Source organism: Oncorhynchus nerka, linkage group LG18 (genome assembly GCF_034236695.1).
Source record: "Oncorhynchus nerka isolate Pitt River linkage group LG18, Oner_Uvic_2.0, whole genome shotgun sequence".
Lineage (NCBI taxonomy): Eukaryota > Metazoa > Chordata > Actinopteri > Salmoniformes > Salmonidae > Oncorhynchus > Oncorhynchus nerka.
Window position 1 is genome coordinate 73,005,396 of NC_088413.1, and position 21,590 is coordinate 73,026,985.

Here is a 21,590-nt window from a genome sequence, read left to right on the forward strand (position 1 = left end):
ACTTCTACACATTTCACACTTCACTACACACTTTACACCTCTACACATTTCACACTTCACTACACACTTTACACTTCACTACACACTTCACTTCACTACACATTTCACTACACACTTCACTACACACTTCACCACACACTTCTACACATTTCACACTTCACTACACACTTTACACTTCACTACACATTTCACACTTCACTACACATTTCACTTCACTACACACTTCACTACACACTTCACTACACACTTCACGACACATTTTCACTACACACTTCTTCACTACACACTTCACTACACACTTCACTACACATTTCACACTTCACGTCACACTTCACGTCACACTTCACTACATACTTCACTACACATTTCACACTTCACTACACACTTCACTACACACTTCACTACACATTTCACACTTCACTACACACTTCACTACACATTTCACATTTCACTACACACTTCACTACACACTTCACCACACACTTCTACACATTTCACACTTCACTACACACTTTACACTTCACTACACATTTCACACTTCACTACACATTTCACACTTCACTACACATTTCACTACACACTTCACTTCACTACACACTTCTACACATTTCACTACACACTTTACACCTCTCTACACATTTCACACTTCACTACACACTTCACTACACATTTCACACTTCACTACACACTTTACACTTCACTACACACTTTACACTTCACTACACACTTTACACTTCACTACACACTTTACACTTCACTACATACGTCACACTTCACTACACATTTCACACTTCACTACACACTTCACTTCACCACATACTACATTGCACATTTTACACTTCACTACATACTTCACTACACATTCCACTTCACTCTTCACTACACGTCACACTTCACTACACACTTCACTACATACTACATTGCACATTTTACACTTCACTCCACATTTCACTACAACCTGCAGCTAGTGTGATGGTACAGTCACACTCACCCCCTGTATTCCCCAAGTCAGCACAAATGTTGACTCCCTCTGGTATTTTCTGGACAGTTTTTGCCCATCCGTCTTTCTGTCTGTCAGATGCAGGGCTGAAGAGCACCAATCCAGCCTCACCTTTTTACTTGGAAGTTTACTTGAAGTGTGACCTTTTCAGTGCCCATCCGTGACTAGTGCTCGTCAAGGGTCAGTGGTAGAAGTGAGAAATGGGACCCAGGAGGGAGGGAGAGTGAGCGAGTGGGTGGTAGGCTGTCTGGTGTGCTGGCCTCCGGCCGGGCTGGGCCCTCTACAGAGAAAGTAATTAAGCGAGCCCCCGTGGGGGGGGACATGTCATTATTCAACAGATTGGAACGGATCGCCAAGCCCCCAGAAGTCATTAGGCATGGATACGCATCACACTAATGGAACTGGAGATGATCTGGGCTGGTAGGGACAGATTGAATAGGTCATTTTATTAAATGGAGATACAGTTGATGGCCATTTCTCATGATGAGGATGGTGATGAAGGTTGTAGAGACTGTACGTAAAGATTATGATCAATCACTGCCCAAAACATGATCCAAGTCTAGGTAGAGTGGGTTAGGTTTTGGTGGTCAGAGAAGGCCTGATGAAAAGAGATCATGGTGAATTTACATCCTGATTCGCCCCCTTGTCCTCAGTATGTATGGTTCCTGTGGTGTCGACTAGAGAATATGTATGGTTCCTGTGGTGTCGACTAGGGAATATGTATGGCTCCTGTGGTGTCGACTAGAGAATATGTATGGCTCCTGTGGTGGAGACTAGAGAATATGTATGGTTCCTGTGGTGTAGACTAGAGAATATGTATGGCTCCTGTGGTGTCGACTAGAGAATATGTATGGTTCCTGTGGTGTCGACTAGAGAATATGTATGGTTCCTGTGGTTTAGACTCTCCATCCCACCACCCCTCTCCTCTCACCCCTCTCCCCTCACCCCTCCACCCCTCTCCTCTCACCCCTCCACCCCTCTCCTCTCACCCCTCCACCCCTCTCCTCTCACCCCTCCACCCCTCTCCTCTCCATCCCACCACCCCTCTCCTCTCATCCCACCACCCCTCCTCCTCTCATCCCACCACCCCTCTCCTCTCATCCCACCACCCCTCTCCTCTCATCCCACCACCCCTCTCCTCTCATCCCACCACCCCTCTCCTCTCATCCCACCACCCCTCTCCTCTCATCCCACCACCCCTCTCATCCCACCACCCTCTCATCCCACCACTCCTCTCATCCCACCACTCCTCTCATCCCACCACTCCACCCCTCTCCTCTCCATCCCACCACTCCACCCCTCTCCTCTCCATCCCACCACCCCTCTCCTCTCCATCCCACCACCCCTCTCCTCTCACCTCTCACCCCTCTCCCACCACCCCTCCACCCCTCTCCTCTCACCCCTCCACCCCTCCTCTCACCCCTCCACCCCTCTCCTCTCCATCCCACCACCCCTCTCCTCTCATCCCACCACCCCTCTCCTCCTCATCCCACCACCCCTCTCCTCTCATCCCACCACCCCTCTCCTCTCATCCACCACCCCTCTCCTCTCATCCCACCACCCCTCTCCTCTCATCCCACCACCCCTCTCCTCTCATCCCACCACCCCTCTCCTCTCATCCCACTACACCCCTCTCACCACTCCTCTCCTCCACCACCCCTCATCCCACCACTCCTCTCCTCATCCCACCACCCTCTCTCCCACCACCTCATCCCACCCACCCTCTCTCCACTCATCCCACCACTCCTCTCCTCTCATCCCACCACCCTCTCCTCTCATCCCACCACTCCTCTCATCCCACCACCTCTCCTCTCATCCCACCACCCCTCTCCTCTCATCCCACCACCCCACCCTCTCCTCTCATCCCACCACCCCTCTCCTCTCATCCCACCACCCCTCTCCTCTCATCCCACCACCCCTCTCCTCTTATCCCACCACCCTCTCCTCTAATCCCACCACCCCTCTCCTCTTATCCCACCACCCTCTCCTCTTACCCACTCTCCTCTTATCCCACCACCCTCTCCTCTCATCCCACCACCCATCTCCTCTTATCCCACCACCCATCTCCTCTCATCCCACCACCCTCCTCCCTCTCATCCCACCACCCTCTCCTTTATCCCACCACCCCTCTCCTCTTATCCCACCACCCCTCTCCTCTCATCCCACCACCCATCTCCTCTTATCCCACCTCTCCTCTCATCCCACCACCCCTCTCCTCTCATCCCACCACCCCTCTCCTCTCATCCCACCACCCCTCTCCTCCCACCCTCTCCTCTCATCCCACCACCCTCACCTCTCATCCACCCCTACTCTCCACCCCTTCCATTCCACCATCCCTCTCCTCTCCATCCCACCATCCCTCTCCTCTCATCCCACCATCCCTCTCCTCCCCATCCCACCATCCCTCTCCTCCCCATCCCACCATCCCTCTCCTCTCCATCCCACCACCCCTCTCCTCTCCATCCCACCACCCCACCCCTCTCCTCTCCATCCCACCACCCCTCTCCTCCCTACAATATTTTTCTTATTTTAAAGGTATTCTACTCTTATCCTACCTCCCATCCCACCTCCCTGATGGGCCCAGGGCTCAGGTTAGAGAACGAGAACAGGCCTGACGGGCCCAGGGCTCAGGTTAGAGAACGAGAACAGGCCTGACGGGCCCAGGGCTCAGGTTTGAGAACGAGAACAGGCCTGACGGGCCCAGGGCCCAGGTTAGAGAACGAGAACAGGCCTGACGGGCCCAGGGCCCAAGTTAGAGAACGAGAACAGGCCTGACGGGCCCAGGGCTCAGGTTAGAGAACGAGAACAGGCCTGACGAGCCCAGGGCCCAGGTTAGAGAACGAGAACAGGCCTGACGGGCCCAGGGCTCAGGTTAAGAACGAGAACAGGCCTGACGGGCCCAGGGCCCAGGTTAGAGAACGAGAACAGGCCTGACGGGCCCAGGGCCCAGGTTAGAGAACGAGAACAGGCCTGACGGGCCCAGGGCCCAGGTTAGAGAACGAGAACAGGCCTGACGGGCCCAGGGCCCAGGTTAGAGAACGAGAACAGGCCTGACGGGCCCAGGCCCAGGTTAGAGAACGAGAACAGGCCTGACGGGCCCAGGGCCCAGGTTAGAGAACGAGAACAGGCCTGACGGGCCCAGGGCCCAGGTTAGAGAACGAGAACAGGCCTGACGGGCCCAGGGCCCAGGTTAGAGAACGAGAACAGGCCTGACGGGCCCAGGGCCCAGGTTAGAGAACGAGAACAGGCCTGACGGGCCCAGGGCCCAGGTTAGAGAACGAGAACAGGCCTGACGGGCCCAGGGCCCAGGTTAGAGAACGAGAACAGGCCTGACTGGCCCAGACACCGCATTACTTGGATGTTAATTAGTGATGGGCAGGGGCATCGCCCTTTCTCCAATATCTCACTCTCTGTCTGTGTGTGATTGTCTCTGTGTGTCTCTCTGTGTGGCTGTTTGTGGGGGAGCTTTATTGGTATGGGAAACAAGTGTTTGCCAAGTAAAAAAATAAAACAAAAACAAAGCGAATTAAACGAAGACCAAAACACAGACATCAACAGTAAACATGACCAAAACACAGACATTAACAGTAAACATGACCAAAACACAGACATCAACAGTAAACATGACCAAAACACAGACATTAACAGTAAACATGACCAAAACACAGACATCAACAGTAAACATGACCAAAACACAGACATCAACAGTAAACATGACCAAAACACAGACATCAACAGTAAACATGACCAAAACACAGACATCAACAGTAAACATGACCAAAACACAGACATCAACAGTAAACATGACCAAAACACAGACATCAACAGTAAACATGACCAAAACACAGACATCAACAGTAAACATGACCAAAACACAGACATTAACAGTAAACATGACCAAAACACAGACATCAACAGTAAACATGACCAAAACACAGACATCAACAGTAAGCATTACACACATTCTTTGTGGATCTGTGTAATCTGAGAGAAATATGTGTCTCTATGGTCATACATTTGTCAGGCGGTTAGGAATTGCGGCTCAGTTTCCACCTCATTTTGTGGGTAGTTTTGTGGGCAGTGTGCACATAGCTTGTCTTCTCTCTGCTTACGCCTGCCTCTCTCAATAGCAAGGCTATGCTCACTGAGTCTGTACATACAGTAGTCAAGGAGTTTCTTCATTTTGGGTCAGTCACAGAAGTCAGGTATTCTGCTACTGTGTACTCTCTGTTTAGGGAAAGGTAGCATTTGAGTTTGCTCTGTTTTTGGGTTGATTCTTTCTAGTGTGTCCAATGGTTCTTAGTCTCTGTGGGGTCTGTGTTTTGGGAACAGAGCCCCAGGACCAGTTTAGGGCCTCTTCTCCAGGTTCATCTCTCTGTAGGTGATGGATTTGTTATGGAAGGTTTGGACATCACTTTCCTTTAGATGGTTGTAGGATTTAACCGCTATTTTCTGGATTCTGCTCATCAGCATATTATTTGGTGTTATATGTTGTACACAGACTATGTTTTCCAGAATTCTGTATACTGTCTCAATTGGGTGTTTGTCCCATTTTGTGAATTATTGGTTGGTGAGTGGACCCCAGACCTCACAACCAGGAAATGGGTTCTAGAACTGATTTGGCGTATTTTTGTGTTGTTGACAGATCCTAATTGTGGGATGTCAATTATTTTAAAGAATTGACGGCATAGACGGCCCTTCTTGCCTTGCCCTCTCTCCACTCCAGTCTGTCTGGTGGGGAATAAGCTGGTTGTAGGGGAACTGTACATAGCAAAGGTGAGGAAAACGGTAGTAATGACTGAATGCTAAAACCCAAACTGTCACCCGGGAGACGTGTGTAGTAAGGGAGGAGCTTTGTTTGTGATATTATGGTGAACCATAATGCAAAATATGCTGCTTTCAAAGCTGATTACCACCAAAACTTTATTTATTCACGGAATCTCTCTCGCGACTCTCCCAAAGATGCTCTGTTACCTCTGCGAACTCTCTCTCGCGTCTCTCCCAAAGATGCTCTGTTACCTCTGCGAACTCTCTCTCGCGACTCTCCCAAAGATGCTCTGTTACCTCTGCGAACTCTCTCTCGCGTCTCTCCCAAAGATGCTCTGTTACCTCTGCGAACTCTCTCTCGCGTCTCTCTCAGATGCTCTGTTACCTCTGCGAACTCTCTCTCGCGGTTCTCCCAAAGATGCTCTGTTACCTCTGCGAACTCTCTCTTGCGTCTGTCCCAAAGATGCTCTGTTACCTCTGCGAACTCTCTCTTGCGTCTCTCCCAAAGATGCTCTGTTACCTCTGCGAACTCTCTCTTGCGTCTCTCCCAAAGATGCTCTGTTACCTCTGCGAACTGACTCCTGGCTGCATCCCTTTTGCCTCGTAATGACATCATTACTAGTTTGACATTACTAGTCACACACATTTATAAAAGCTACTTCTATGCAAATATTGTTGATCAATACAATAAAATAAGTCCCAAAAAAAAAACTAATCTGTAGCCCCGTGAAATCTGCCAAAACAAGCTGGATAACTCGATGCATTCATCTCCCCTGGCCCAGGCTACTTCCTGATTTACCCAGTTTGTTAATAGAGATTTTCCTTTCAAATCAATGATTACCATTATGTAGTTTGATTGGTGAAAAGTTAATTGATTTAATGCGTACATGGCGATCTCTGAAAAATGGACGTGTAATGTAATGCTATTGAACTCCAAAGATACCCAACGATTGAACAGACCAGTAGCTGAGTTTGTCTGGATCTGGTGTGCTTTGGAGGTCACTTCTGCTAGGTGGAGTGTTCCAGTCGGCCAATCATGTCTCAGAGAGATGTCTACAGCGCATGGGCATAGGTTGTAATCATGTTCTGCATATGTAAATATGTTACAATAGACCACATACTCTCGTCTCCCCTGGTAAGAGGAACGGGGCCAATATGTGAGCTGTGGCATAATAGCCCCGGGTGCCTGAACGATTGGTGGGAAATATGTCACCACTCAGTGCGGTGCCTGAGGTAGACACATTTCCTGTTGCACTCACGTCTTACTGTATGAAAAAGGAAGTGTTGCTCATTTACAATCCTCTAGTGACAACTCGATTTTCATATTCTTTGTGCTTATCCCTGCTAAGCCCCCCAATACACTCGGAGACCCTTCGCCATGATCTAATTTCCACTTCCTTTCCCATCCAGAGCTGCGGTTGAGGCAAACAAACATTTGCACATTGTATAGCTTTTGGTAGAGCTACGGTAACCCGCCTGCTCCCTGCCTCAGAGCCCAGGGGAGCCAGTCAACTTCAGAGTGAAGAGTAGGGCGTCGGCAAGGAGTTTCTCTCAGTGCCCCCGGGCTGGCCCCCCTCCGCCTGCCGAGTGCCGATAACAGGGGTGTAAACAAAGCCCCTTTAATGTCACTAAGCCTCCTTCCTGGGAGGCCCTCTGAGGTGGGGGCCAGGGCAGGGCGGATGGAGGTGGATGGGGCGGCTGTGTGTGTGTCGATTCGCAAGGGTTTGAGGAAACTGAGATAAAAGTTTGGAGAGAAAAAAACTGGCGGCGAAAAGGTCCCAGTGTCTCTAATCTCCTAATGCCTTAAATGAGGAAAGGGAATTGGTTGCTCAGAGAACGGGCCTCCGCTGAGAGAGAGAGAGCCGGCGGAGAGTTCTTGTCGAGTTTGCAAAAATAAATAAATCGTTTATGCATGCATTTCATTCAACAGATAAAGAACGAGACGGATGAGCTTGGGTCAGAACAGAGGTGGAGGAATGGGAATTCATATCCTGAATTTGTAATTTGTACAGTTAGTGCTGGTTATGTTAAAGCACTTTCTCTCCGGTGAATCAGAATGGATGCTGATTATATGGTTGGTTAGCCAGCCTGGCTGTTGAAGCTGCTCATATTCACCATGCTGTAACTAGATGTCTATTTCTAGTACTGCCCTGTGGCCATAGCTACCCGTTGTCAGCCATGTTTGATTGTTGAAATGGCAGAATTGTGACAGACATGCACACATACTCAAAAACAAGCTGTCTTTTATAGCGATTCCATGCACGCATACTCAACATGCTGTCTTTTATAGTGATTCCATGAACACATACTCAAAAACACGCTGTCTTTTATAGCGATTCCATGCACACATACTCAACAGGCTGTCTTTTATAGCGATTCCATGCACACATACTCAACAGGCTGTCTTTTATAGCGATTCCATGCACACATACTCAAAAACAGGCTGTCTTTTATAGCGATTCCATGCACACATACTCAACAGGCTGTCTTTTATAGCGATTCCATGCACACATACTCAAAACAGGCTGTCTTCTATAGCGATTCCATGCACACATACTCAACAGGCTGTCTTTTATAGCGATTCCATGAACACATACTCAACAGGCTGTCTTTTATAGCGATTCCATGCACACATACTCAAAAACAGGCTGTCTTTTATAGCGATTCCATGCACGCATACTCAACAGGCTGTCTTTTATAGCGATTCCATGAACACATACTCAACAGGCTGTCTTTTATAGCGATTCCATGCACACATACTCAAAAACAGGCTGTCTTTTATAGCGATTCCATGCACACATACTCAACAGGCTGTCTTTTATAGCGATTCCATGCACACATACTCAACAGGCTGTCTTTTATAGCGATTCCATGCACACATACTCAAAAACAGGCTGTCTTTTATTGCGATTCCATGCACACATACTCAACAGGCTGTCTTTTATAGCGATTCCATGCACGCATACTCAACAGGCTGTCTTTTATAGCGATTCCATGCACGCATACTCAACAGGCTGTCTTTTATAGCGATTCCATGCACGCATACTCAACAGGCTGTCTTTTATAGCGATTCCATGCACGCATACTCAACAGGCTGTCTTTTATAGCGATTCCATGCACACATACTCAACAGGCTGTCTTTTATAGCGATTCCATGCACAAATACTCAACAGGCTGTATTTTATAGCGATTCCATGAACACATACTCAAAAACAGGCTGTCTTTTATAGCGATTCCATGCACACATACTCAACAGGCTGTCTTTTATAGCGATTCCATGCACGCATACTCAACAGGCTGTCTTTTATAGCGATTCCATGCACACATACTCAACAGGCTGTCTTTTATAGCGATTCCATGCACGTCACCAGACTCACTCAGGTCAAGTGACTCTTTCTGCCGAAGTCTTCATGTGTCTGGAGTTTCTAGCAAGTCTGTTCTCTGAAAGAGGACAACATGTTTGGCTTTGTATTGTTTTATACATGCCAATGGTTTACGATTGGCGGTCCTCCTTTTAACTGGTCTCAGCACCTTCGCTGCAGGATAAAGACCTGATCTAGTGCTTGTTGCAGGTTAGAGATGATCTGGGACATGGAGAACAATAAGGGGTGATGAGAGGGGGTTCTGTTGCAACTTCTCATGGGGACAGTTCTTAGCTCTGTTTGAATTGCCAGTTTGAAATCAAATCCCTCGTTCATCAAAGCGTTGCTTTTTCCTCTCTTCTATTGAATGTTTTGATGGGGCTGGTATTTCTGTCCCGGATGTTTAATGTGGCCCTGCGTTGGCTGACATTTTGAGCCGCGTGGATTTTTCCTGGAGTAGAGAGCGTGTTGACGGCTCAGCCAGACATCGCCAAACATGGCTGCCGCCCACTCCCTCTTAAATAGATATATTCCCCCAGTCCCTTCACGACCCTATGTCCTTGAACCACTCCTCTCACCACCCATATCATGCATGTCAAAGGCAGAGTATTTAGAGCCACTGGAAAAACTGTCTCAACTTTGGGAGAAGGGACATTGCCCCCCCCCTCGCTGCTATCCTGCCCCTTCTGGCAGTAATTACTGTCTTGTTCCAGTATTCAAATGAGCAATTTCCCTACGTTCCTGCAAGCCCCTGCTCTGTCATGTACGATCAGCATCAACATATTCATGGCCAGGGAGAATTCACTTCTCTTTCTTATCTGCCTGAGAGCAGTTGCACAGAGATATTTTATTATTTATGTCCATATCAGTATAGGAACTCCTTTCATAACCAAGACTCTCCTCAGATGCGGTTTACAGATGCTAGTGTAGGTCTTCTCTGGCTGTATCTTGACATCAACATATAGCCGGGTAATTGGCTGGCAAATTATAGTATTGCACACAAGCATTAATTGTGCCACTGGCTGGGGTTGGATTAACACCGAGTATATCTGACCTTAAATAGCTATATATCCATGTTGACAGTTTGTGTGAAGAAGTATCTTGCCTCAGAAAGACTCTGGCAAGTTGAGCTATTTTTTAAAAATCTGTGAGTAAGGTTGCTAGCTTGCTGTAGAGGTTATGCTTCACCCAGACACCTTGCCCCTGTCGCCTTCAAGTGTCTCTGAGCTCTTGCTTGTGATGTCAGACTGCTGGCTGATGGAGGAACCCCGATGGGTAGAGACTGTGCCTGGGAGCTGGGTCCTCTTCTCTCATCTGCTGCTGCCACTGTGATGGAGACTGACAGTTTGCTCCTCCTCTGCCTAAAATCCCTGCTAGATACGCTACTGTGTAACCAAAGACAGGACAGGAGGACACGTGCCCCCCCGATGCCTTGCCATCACACCCACCCCCTCACCACTGTAGTGACCAGAGTTCACCAAACAGACGTTGGCTCTTGCCCTGCCCTCTTGTCTACCCGAGCTCCATAGTGACAGTAACGTCATCCACAGGGAAACGGAAGGGTCTGGAACTCTTACACGTCACCTTGCATAGCTTAGCACTCTGTGTATGGTAAACAAACCCTGTTTACCATTCAACCACCCTCCCCTTCCCCCTTTCACCATTCTTATGTTTTTAGTTTGCTGAATAATGATGGATTATTTTGACCCCCCCCCCTCCACCATAGTTCCCTGTAGTTTCATTTATATTTTCCCCTCAAGAAAAAACGTTTTTTTCATCTTGCATTCTGGTGATCCTGGTCTCAGTCCGGTGCCGTAATGTTGGCTCGGCAGCAGGTTGCACTGCTGGGAACACCAGGGACTCGTACATGTGAATTTGAAATCCGTCTTTTTATTAGGCCAGGAAAAATTATCTTAATTTCACATGTTCACCTGTTGTCTGGAATCTGCTGTCATGGCAGCATTGAGCCAATATCACGTGTCCCATGGAATGAAAGCTGAGGAATCAACAAAATGAAATAAACCACACCAGGAGACGTTTTGAATTCTGGGGTAAAAATATATTGGAGGGTGTAGTTGCCCATTAATTTAAATTGCGCACCTCAAGAGACTAGTGTCTGGCTAGTGGTGTTTCTGTGCTGCAGCACCATATTAATCACCAGGGTGAATACAAACCACCATGATATCATTCTGCCAGGGTTAATACAAACCACCATGATATCATTCTGCCTGGGTTAATACAAACCACCATGATATCATTCTGCCAGGGTTCATACAAACCACCATGATATCATTCTGCCAGGGTTAATACAAACCACCATGATATCATTCTGCCAGGGTTAATACAAACCACCACGATATCATTCTGCCTGCCAGGGTTAATACAAACCACCATGATATCATTCTGCCTGCCAGGGTTAATACAAACCACCATGATATCATTCTGCCTGCCAGGGTTAATACAAACCACCATGATATCATTCTGCCTGCCAGGGTTAATACAAACCACCATGATATCATTCTGCCTGGGTTAATACAAACCACCATGATATCATTCTGCCTGGGTTAATACAAACCACCACGATATCATTCTGCCTGCTAGGGTTAATACAAACCACCATGATATCATTCTGCCTGCCAGGGTTAATACAAACCACCATGATATCATTCTGCCTGCCAGGGTTAATACAAACCACCATGATATCATTCTGCCTGCCAGGGTTAATACAAACCACCATGATATCATTCTGCCAGGGTTAATACAAACCACCATGATATCATTCTGCCAGGGTTAATACAAACCACCACGATATCATTCTGCCTGCCAGGGTTAATACAAACCACCACGATATCATTCTGCCTGCCAGGGTTAATACAAACCACCACGATATCATTCTGCCTGGGTTAATACAAACCACCACGATATCATTCTGCCTGCCAGGGTTAATACAAACCACCATGATATCATTCTGCCAGGGTTAATACAAACCACCATGATATCATTCTGCCAGGGTTAATACAAACCACCATGATATCATTCTGCCAGGGTTAATACAAACCACCACGATATCATTCTGCCAGGGTTAATACAAACCACCATGATATCATTCTACCAGGGTTAATACAAACCACCATGATATCATTCTACCAGGGTTAATACAAACCACCATGATATCATTCTGCCAGGGTTAATACAAACCACCATGATATCATTCTGCCAGGGTTAATACAAACCACCATGATATCATTCTGCCAGGGTTAATACAAACCACCATGATATCATTCTGCCTGCCAGGGTTAATACAAACCACCATGATATCATTCTGCCTGCCAGGGTTAATACAAACAACCATGATATCATTCTGCCTGCCAGGGTTAATACAAACCACCATGATATCATTCTGCCTGCCAGGGTTAATACAAACCACCATGATATCATTCTGCCTGCCAGGGTTAATACAAACCACCATGATATCATTCTGCCTGCCAGGGTTAATACAAACCACCATGATATCATTCTGCCTGCCAGGGTTAATACAAACCACCATGATATCATTCTGCCAGGGTTAATACAAACCACCATGATATCATTCTGCCAGGGTTAATACAAACCACCATGATATCATTCTGCCAGGGTTAATACAAACCACCATGATATCATTCTGCCTGCCAGGGTTAATACAAACCACCATGATATCATTCTGCCTGCCAGGGTTAATACAAACCACCATGATATCATTCTGCCAGGGTTAATACAAACCACCATGATATCATTCTGCCAGGGTTAATACAAACCACCATGATATCATTGCCTGCCAGGGTTAATACAAACCACCATGATATCATTCTGCCTGCCAGGTTAATACAAACCACCATGATATCATTCTGCCTGCCAGGTTAATACAAACCACCATGATATCATTCTGCCTGCCAGGGTTAATACAAACCACCATGATATCATTCTGCCTGCCAGGGTTAATACAAACCACCATGATATCATTCTGCCTGCCAGGGTTAATACAAACCACCATGATATCATTCTGCCTGCCAGGGTTAATACAAACCACCACGATATCATTCTGCCTGCCAGGGTTAATACAAACCACCATGATATCATTCTGCCTGCCAGGGTTAATACAAACCACCATGATATCATTCTGCCTGCCAGGGTTAATACAAACCACCATGATATCATTCTGCCTGCCAGGGTTAATACAAACCACCATGATATCATTCTGCCATATCAAACCACCATTATCTGCCTGCCAGGGTTAATACAAACCACCATGATATCATTCTGCCTGCCAGGGTTAATACAAACCACCATGATATCATTCTGCCAGGGTTAATACAAACAACCATGATATCATTCTGCCTGCCAGGGTTAATACAAACCACCATGATATCATTCTGCCAGGGTTAATACAAACCACCATGATATCATTCTGCCAGGGTTAATACAAACCACCATGATATCATTCTGCCTGGGTTAATACAAACCACCATGATATCATTCTGCCAGGGTTAATACAAACCACCATGATATCATTCTGCCAGGGTTAATACAAACCACCATGATATCATTCTGCCTGCCAGGGTTAATACAAACCACCATGATATCATTCTGCCTGCCAGGGTTAATACAAACCACCATGATATCATTCTGCCTGCCAGGGTTAATACAAACCACCATGATATCATTCTGCCTGCCAGGGTTAATACAAACCACCATGATATCATTCTGCCAGGGTTAATACAAACCACCATGATATCATTCTGCCAGGGTTAATACAAACCACCATGATATCATTCTGCCTGCCAGGGTTAATACAAACCACCATGATATCATTCTGCCTGCCAGGGTTAATACAAACCACCAACCATGATATCATTCTGCCTGCCAGGGTTAATACAAACCACCAACCATGATATCATTCTGCCTGCCAGGGTTAATACAAACAACCATGATATCATTCTGCCTGGGTTAATACATACCACCATGATATCATTCTGCCTGCCAGGGTTAATACAAACCACCATGATATCATTCTGCCTGCTAGGGTTAATACAAACCACCATGATATCATTCTTCCAGGGTTAATACAAACAACCATGATATCATTCTGCCAGGGTTAATACAAACCACCATGATATCATTCTGCCAGGGTTAATACAAACCACCATGATATCATTCTGCCTGCCAGGGTTAATACAAACCACCATGATATCATTCTGCCAGGGTTAATACAAACCACCATGATATCATTCTGCCAGGTAAGCCTACTCTGCAGTTTATATTTTAATTGGGAAGGTTTTATGGAAAAGCCTTTAGAAGTGACTGTTTTGGCCAACTGGCTACAGGAAGTGGTCGACAAAGGCATTCCCATGCCGTAACTTCAGAAGGTTGCAAGAAATACCAATGACTGTTGCGTTCTTTACATAAGGCTAAGGAACTGAAGAAAAAAACTGTTCCCAAATGCTCAGTGTGACCAACCGCCATCAGGCTTGAAAAATATTCACATTTGAATTATTTAGCAGACTTGTAGTAGTGAGAGCATACATTTTCCTACCAGTCCCCCGTGGGAATCGAACCCACAACCCAGGCATTACGAGCCATGCTCTACCAACTGAGCCAATGACTAAATCTATCAACGGGTGTTCCTTTCAGGCCCTGATCATGTAATTAAGATAAGTAGGCTATCACAGGACAATAATTCATGTGTGCAAGTAGTTATATTTCATTTTCATTGTGGCCTGATTTATCTACACTGCAGTCTGAATGTGAAATACTCTTCTTCTTTTTTTAAAAATCCTGAATGATAATATTTGATTCCCTGAATGATAATATTTGATTCCCCATCTCCCTGTCTTCTCTGTAGTATAACTTCGTGGGCAGAATCCTGGGGCCTCGTGGACTCACCGCCAAGCAGCTGGAAGCGGAGACTGGATGTAAAATCATGGTTCGAGGCAAGAGCTCCATGAGGGACAGAAAGAAGGTGAGCTCATTGCTCATTGGTTGATTTTCTCTCTCTACCCCCCCCACGCTGCTGCGTTTTCACTCCATTTTTCACAACAAAAAAAAGCCTCTGATTTAAGACCCACTTCTAATTGCCTCGTATTAAAAAGCCTATTTAGATTTCTTACTCCGCGTGGAGAAGTAAACATTTTACTATAGCCCCACCAGCTATCAGTGTAATATACAAACATAACCTACATACAATTTAAGAAAGCCATGACTCTGTTCTGGAAAGCTAAGTGGGAAGTGACCTCTGAAGTGACAGTGGTAGGCCTGTGCCAAGGGCTCTTTTCTGGGCCGCGGTGATGTGTTGATTTCTGAAAGGCCACCGATGTCACAGTGGTGGCAGTCAAAGATGGCCGCCTGCATCTTCTCAGGATCCCTGGATGTACGGCGGCCACCCAACTAGAGGAAGGGTCAAACAGAACATTGGACTGATCATTGGTAGCATATAGTGGTTACTTCTATCATGTAGTTCTGATCTATCCACAGTGGAATCTGTCACTTTTCCTCTTTATAGATATTTCAGAGATTACATTTTTAAAGCAAATGCCAGCCATTTCTACAACGCCTCTCAAAACATATGCAGGTGCTTTGACAATGCGACAACACATTATTTTAAAGCCAGACATGCTCATTTACTTGTACTTTTTAGTCATTTAGCAGAAGCTCTTTACAGAAAGACTCACAGGAGCAATTAGGGTTAGGTGCCTTGCTCCAGGGCAGATAAACCGATTCTTCCACCTAGTCATATTAGGGATGCAAACCAGCGACCTTTTGGTTACTGGCCCAACGTTCTTAACCGCTAGGCTACCTGCTGTTCGGTTCCTCTCCCCCCTCAGTGTAGTTAATTTGTCAGGCAGCAGATATCCATTCCGGTGTATTTGCACAAGTAAGGTGGGAGAACTGTACGTTATCCCCTCCATGAGGGACCCCGCCTGGACAGAGGCTGCAACAGAAAGCATCAACGGCAGAATGTCCAAGGATTCCCACCGGAGCCTCCATCTGCATTCTTGGCTTAATTTTTTGTATTTCTCTTCATCTCCTTTGGAGTTTGTTCATTATCACAGCACTGGTTAGTTTGCTTTTTTGCTTGTTCCATCTTTTAGAATTAGATTAAGTGGGCGTTAGGTTTCATACACCTCATTTAGAAGCATGGCTCGCCCCGAAGACTACTCCTCTCGGCTCATTTATTTTATCTCTGATTACTTTTATAATCTTAAGGCTTGATGACCCAGGGTATCTTATTTTCCTTCATTTGTCTCTCCATGGCCCTGAGACCTGTCCAACGCTCGCTGCAATTATAGGCCTATAAACGGACCAGCAGTTTTAACTGCTTCTAATAAATACGAGTCTGAAAAATACGATGCTTTTAAGAGCATGTCATATAAAAAGGGGAATAACAAAAGATAAAAAATATAGATTGTGCCACCTCGTAAGTTTCAGAGGCCAAATGTACGGGCTCAACCACGACTGAGAGTGGGGTAGGTATGGGAGGCGGTGGGGGCATTACTGCAGATAAGAATGGGTTCTCAATCAACTTACCTGGTAAAATAAGTGTAAAATGGACAAATATGAATAAATGAAACATCCACCTCTCATTGTCACCCCCCCCCCCCAGCACTGAAGCCAACAGTAACACTCAGGGGAGAGTTCCTACCACATAACCAGGAACCCCTGTCTCTCATCCTCACCTCGGTCAGTCAGTCTGTCTGTAGTTTCCCTCCCTGAACCTCCTTGTGTTCTCCCAGACTTCCCTGGAAGAGAGGAGTAGCAGGGGGGGGGGGGGGATAATGCAGTCTTTTTATTCAGGAGCCACTGTTTTTCAGCTCTCAATAATTCAGTTTGCAGCTCCCTTCAGGGGCTTGCCCAGCCCGCCGGTGGCTGGAGCAGTGGAGTAGGGGGGGGGGGGGGTGTAGAGGAAGAGGGGGAGGCATGTGATAAATGGACTCCACAGTATGGAGAACGTAGACCGACGGGGGGGGATTTGACGTGAGACAAATGGAGGTAGAGTCGTGGCTGCAGGTGACGTCGCTGGGCTGTTGGTGGTCTCTGTGGCTTATTCATGGACCTCTGGTTCTGGTGGATGCCTGTGTCACAGGTCTGTGTGTAACCTTGAATGAGAGGTGTCTTATGGAATACATAGACTCTGGCTATACACATAGGGCAGCATCTATTTAAAGGTGTTCAAACAACTACTAAGTAAAAGATGACTAAAATGCAGTCAAGTCAATTTGAAGTGTGACCCAACTAGACAAAAAGATTCTGAGGCTGAACATGTTATGTTAACCTCGGGTGGTGTTCGAAAGAAACCGATTTAGGTAATTGCTCACTTGATTGCGTTGCCTTTTTTAAAAAGGTACAGGCTAAGCTTAACGTCCGTTCTCAATAACAAGGCACCTCTTATTGTGTGAACAGTCAAGTCATCTTAAGTCACCACTCTGTTCCCTCCACGTCACCATCGTTGATGTGGCAGTGCAGATGGAATAGGAACAGACAGGGGGGACAAACACAGGATAATAACCTGTCCATGGGATGGTGCTTTGTCCTCTGATCAAATGAGGCCTGAATCAGGGAGGGACTCCTCAGGAAATTCACACTGGAGACCATGTGTTCACACTACTAAGATCACAGCACAACTCCTAAAGAACTGCTCCTTTCAAGGTGGCTATAAAAACGGCAGCTCTTTCTGTGTAAATAATAAAAACAAAACAAAAATGGATTTCAGGGCTTAGTTTGTAGTTTCTTCTAACCATGTCTTCACTGCAATGGCCTTTCTGTGTGGAGGCAAGTCTCTGCTGAATCAGCAAGGGAAGTGTTCCATCCAAGGGGGATGAACCGTCAGTGCCAAAGACCCAGAACTTCAACATCTTGCACCAGCTCTGAATCTGGTTCAGCTCTCTAGATTTAATGCTCGAGACATGAACTGTATTTGGCAATTGATAGGTTGAAGTCTGATTGCACATTTGACACAAGCTTTTACATTTGAGTCATTTAGAGGACACTGTTGTCCAGAGCCACTTAGTACATCCATCTGAAGATGGCTAGGTGCGACAACAACATGTCATAGTTCAATACAGGGGGGGAAACACTTCAGTGAGTGTTTAGTTCACCAAAGGATTAGGTTGATTTGGGATGATTTAAGATGCTCTTTGAAAAGGGTTTCAGATGTTTTTCGGAAGACGGCCAAGGGACTTTGCGGTCTTAGCTTCAGGGGGAAGCTGGGGTACACCAGTAGTGCAAGTATGTGGTGTAGTCACAGACCCTCTCCATGTCACCTGGTAGGAACAGCCTGCCAGATGGGATGCAATCCAATAGTGTGCAGAGCCTGAGATGCCCAGCCCTGAAAGGGTGGAGGGGAGGATCTGATGGTTCACGGAGTGTTGGCTTTTTGAGAAGGGGAGCAACTCATTTTGAGATCAGAGGTTAGACAGCCAGTGGTCAGGGATGAGTTGACGAGGGAAGAATGGGAGAAGGTCTCCAGAGAGGGTCTGGAAAAGAGGGAAGTGGGTTGAGCGGGCAGGTTTGTTGGGTGGCCGGACCTCAGGATTCGCAGGATTTCTTCCGGAGAGAGGGGAGAAATAGGTGAATGGTAGTTCCGTGTGAGTGGGATCAGTTGACTCCATAGGCTGAGTGGATGTCGTCAACTTTTTCAGTGGTTGACAAAATCGTCCTCGTAGATGGTGGAGGATTAAGGAAGGAAGGGGATGTGGAAGAGCGTTTCCTAGGGTGAGAGGCAGAAGGTTGTCATTTAGAGTGATAACGTGGCTTTAGCAGCCGATACAAAGAAAGAGAAGGTAGAGCGGAGGAAGTGAAAGGATGATAGGTCCTCCGGAAGTTTAGTTTTCCTACATTTTCGCTCAGCTGCCCGCAGTCCTGTTCTCTAAGCTTGCACTGGGGCACTCAGCCACAGAGCAAGAGGGAAGGGCCAAGCCGTCCTGGGGGAAAGGGGATGCAGAAAGGGAGGAGAATGGGGTCGAAGAGGCAGAAATCAGTAGACCGGGGGGAGAAGGATTTATCAGAAGGTAAAGATGATTGGCTAGAAGAGAAGAGAGTAGTGGGAGAGAGAGAGTGAGCGAAGATTGCTACTGTGCATTGCCATCTGGGTAGGGTGCTAAGTAGCTAGGGTTGGAGGAAATGGGAGACTGAAAAAGAAACAGGAGGGATCAGAGACCTGGAGGGGCGTTGCAGTAGTAGGAGAGCAGCCTCTAGTGAAGATGAGTGTGAAGTGCTTGGATTGTCTTTCAGCGTTTTAGAGGTGATATGTCTTGATTTAACCAATGCTTTCTCATGCTTTATGAAGCTTGAATAAAATATTTTAGACTAGCATAAAAGTCTACAGATAGTTCCTCTCGTGCTCTTCTTAGAATAGATGGAGGTGGAATCCAGAGACCCTTGTTCATGGCAGGAGCATGTGGGACTGTTGGTATATAATGTAATATCCCTTAGAATTTTAGTTCCCCCTTTAGTTCATTCTGACAGGTATTTAAGAGACCTCCCGTAAACTTAGTATAGCTCCTGTGTTCCGGGCATAGCTAGCCTTACTCTACTTTGCCTGTCCTACCCCCTGTTGCCCCCAAGTCCCCTTTAGCCTGGTGGCATTTGACTGAAGTGCATCACCCGTGGCTTGGGGACCGGGCGAGCTAGAGGGACAGCTGGCTACAGCAGTCGCTTAGTTGTGAAATGTGCATTCCGACCTCGTGTTGCTATAAATAGTATTCTTTTGATTCGCCCAGGTTCATCCTAGCATCAGCTGATCACACCAGCTACTCCTGTCGAGGGCTATGCAACTTTAGTCTTCCAATAAAACAAACCAGAATTAAACTGGACGTGTGGTGTCTTCCGTGTTAAGAGCATAACCTTGGTCTAGGATGTATTGAGGTCAAGCTTAGACGGGAGGTTCAGTGCGCCACACAAGCAAGTCATTGCCTTTATAGATGTTCTCATAACGTTCATATTTTGGCAAACTCCCTTTCTTGGCAGCATGTCTCTCAGCTGGTTTCAGATGTCAGTAAACACAATTTGGTCCTTCTTCAAAGGCCTTCCCAGCCCCCTCCTTCCCAGAATGCCCTGCGGTTGCACCAGGCCCCTGCGTCCCACCACTCCTCCACCCGTTTGTCATGTTGTCACTTTCTTGCTCACAGGACGCGGTGACCTTGTTCACTGCCAGCCACGGTGGTTAAGTGGTGCTCCGCCCCACTCCTAGCCTTACCCCTTCTTGAGGCAGGACTGTGAAGCCTCAGCCCCCACGGTGCTGGAGATGTCTCTCTGTTTAGTGTTCGTTCACTCCCCATCTCCTCTCTCTCGTTTCTCTTGTTTCTGTCTCACTCCCCATCTCCTCTCTCTCGTTTCTCTTGTTTCTGTCTCTCTCTGGTCTCTCCGCCGTAGTCACACACACACCTAAAATTAGCCCCTGTTCATCCCTCCACAAACTGTTGACTCACCATTTACCATGCCTCAACAATAGGCCAAATAATTTTGGCTTCTGCCAGTTAAAAGTATGTCCTGCTCCCACTGTGGAAAAGGTAAACACTAGAGAGGAATATTGAACTTAATTTTCCCTCTCTGTGTTGGTGTGAGACGGGCGGAGTGTGGCAAAGACCAGTATCATGGCAACAGCCGGCTCTCGGCAGAGGAGGCGGGTTACCGGCGGCATGCCACTCCACTCTGGCTTGGCGCGGTGTATCAGTAAACGCTCATAGTCACAAAGGCTTAAAGGAAATGGTGAGCTGAGACCTCGCACCCACACAGCTGCTATGCCGCTGTGGCCCAAAGCTTTTTACAGCTCTTTGTGCAGCGCTGTCAGCAAACGTCTCAAAAGAGGCCAGGTAAATCGAGAGAGCAAGTCAGAATTGAGTGAGTTTATTTATTTTATTTAAGTTCGGTATGAGGAGTTTTTCAAAAACCTGGGTGTGAAGACTTTCATATGAATTGACCTCTTCCATCCATTTCCCCACTCGCTGTCTCGTCAGTCTTACGCTGGGCCCCATTGTGTTCAGATTGAAATGGCCCTCTTAAGCTTCCACGCGACTTGCTCGTCAGTTTGTGAATAAAGCCTGTCTTTCCTTTTCGAGGAGCACCACTCACAATTTAACACCTCGAAGTGCTTCGCCTCCCCCTTTTCAGAGTGAGGTAAATGGCTCTCTCAGGGGCCCATTGTTACCTGGGCACAATTGTCCTGTCACACACCCACCCACCATGTCAATGTGTCGACAGCACTGTAGGTCTCCTCTGAAAGGTTAGTCAGATTGAAAAGCCTGCAGGCCTCTGATATACATACATATTCTCCTCAGATGTTTAGTTGCTATAGAGATAGCTGTCAACCTTTGATGTGGGGCTCTAATAAAGGCAGTATGTCCTTTCAAAGTTGAAGCTACATTTCTAAAGGGTCTTGGCCTGTCACCGTTGCACCCCCATAAACTCTAATCTCTCTCTCTTCTCTCCCT

At 46.9% G+C, this 21,590-nt stretch overlaps 1 protein-coding gene across 1 annotated transcript in view; it reads left to right on the plus strand.

Annotated features, from left to right (window-relative positions):
- The window catches only part of LOC115146425 (protein quaking-A), a 141,160-nt gene that overhangs the window by 64,954 nt on the left and 54,616 nt on the right, over positions 1-21,590 (plus strand). The window contains 1 exon segment of the mRNA XM_029688484.2: positions 15,008-15,124. Within this exon segment, the coding sequence (XP_029544344.2) occupies positions 15,008-15,124 (117 nt within the window).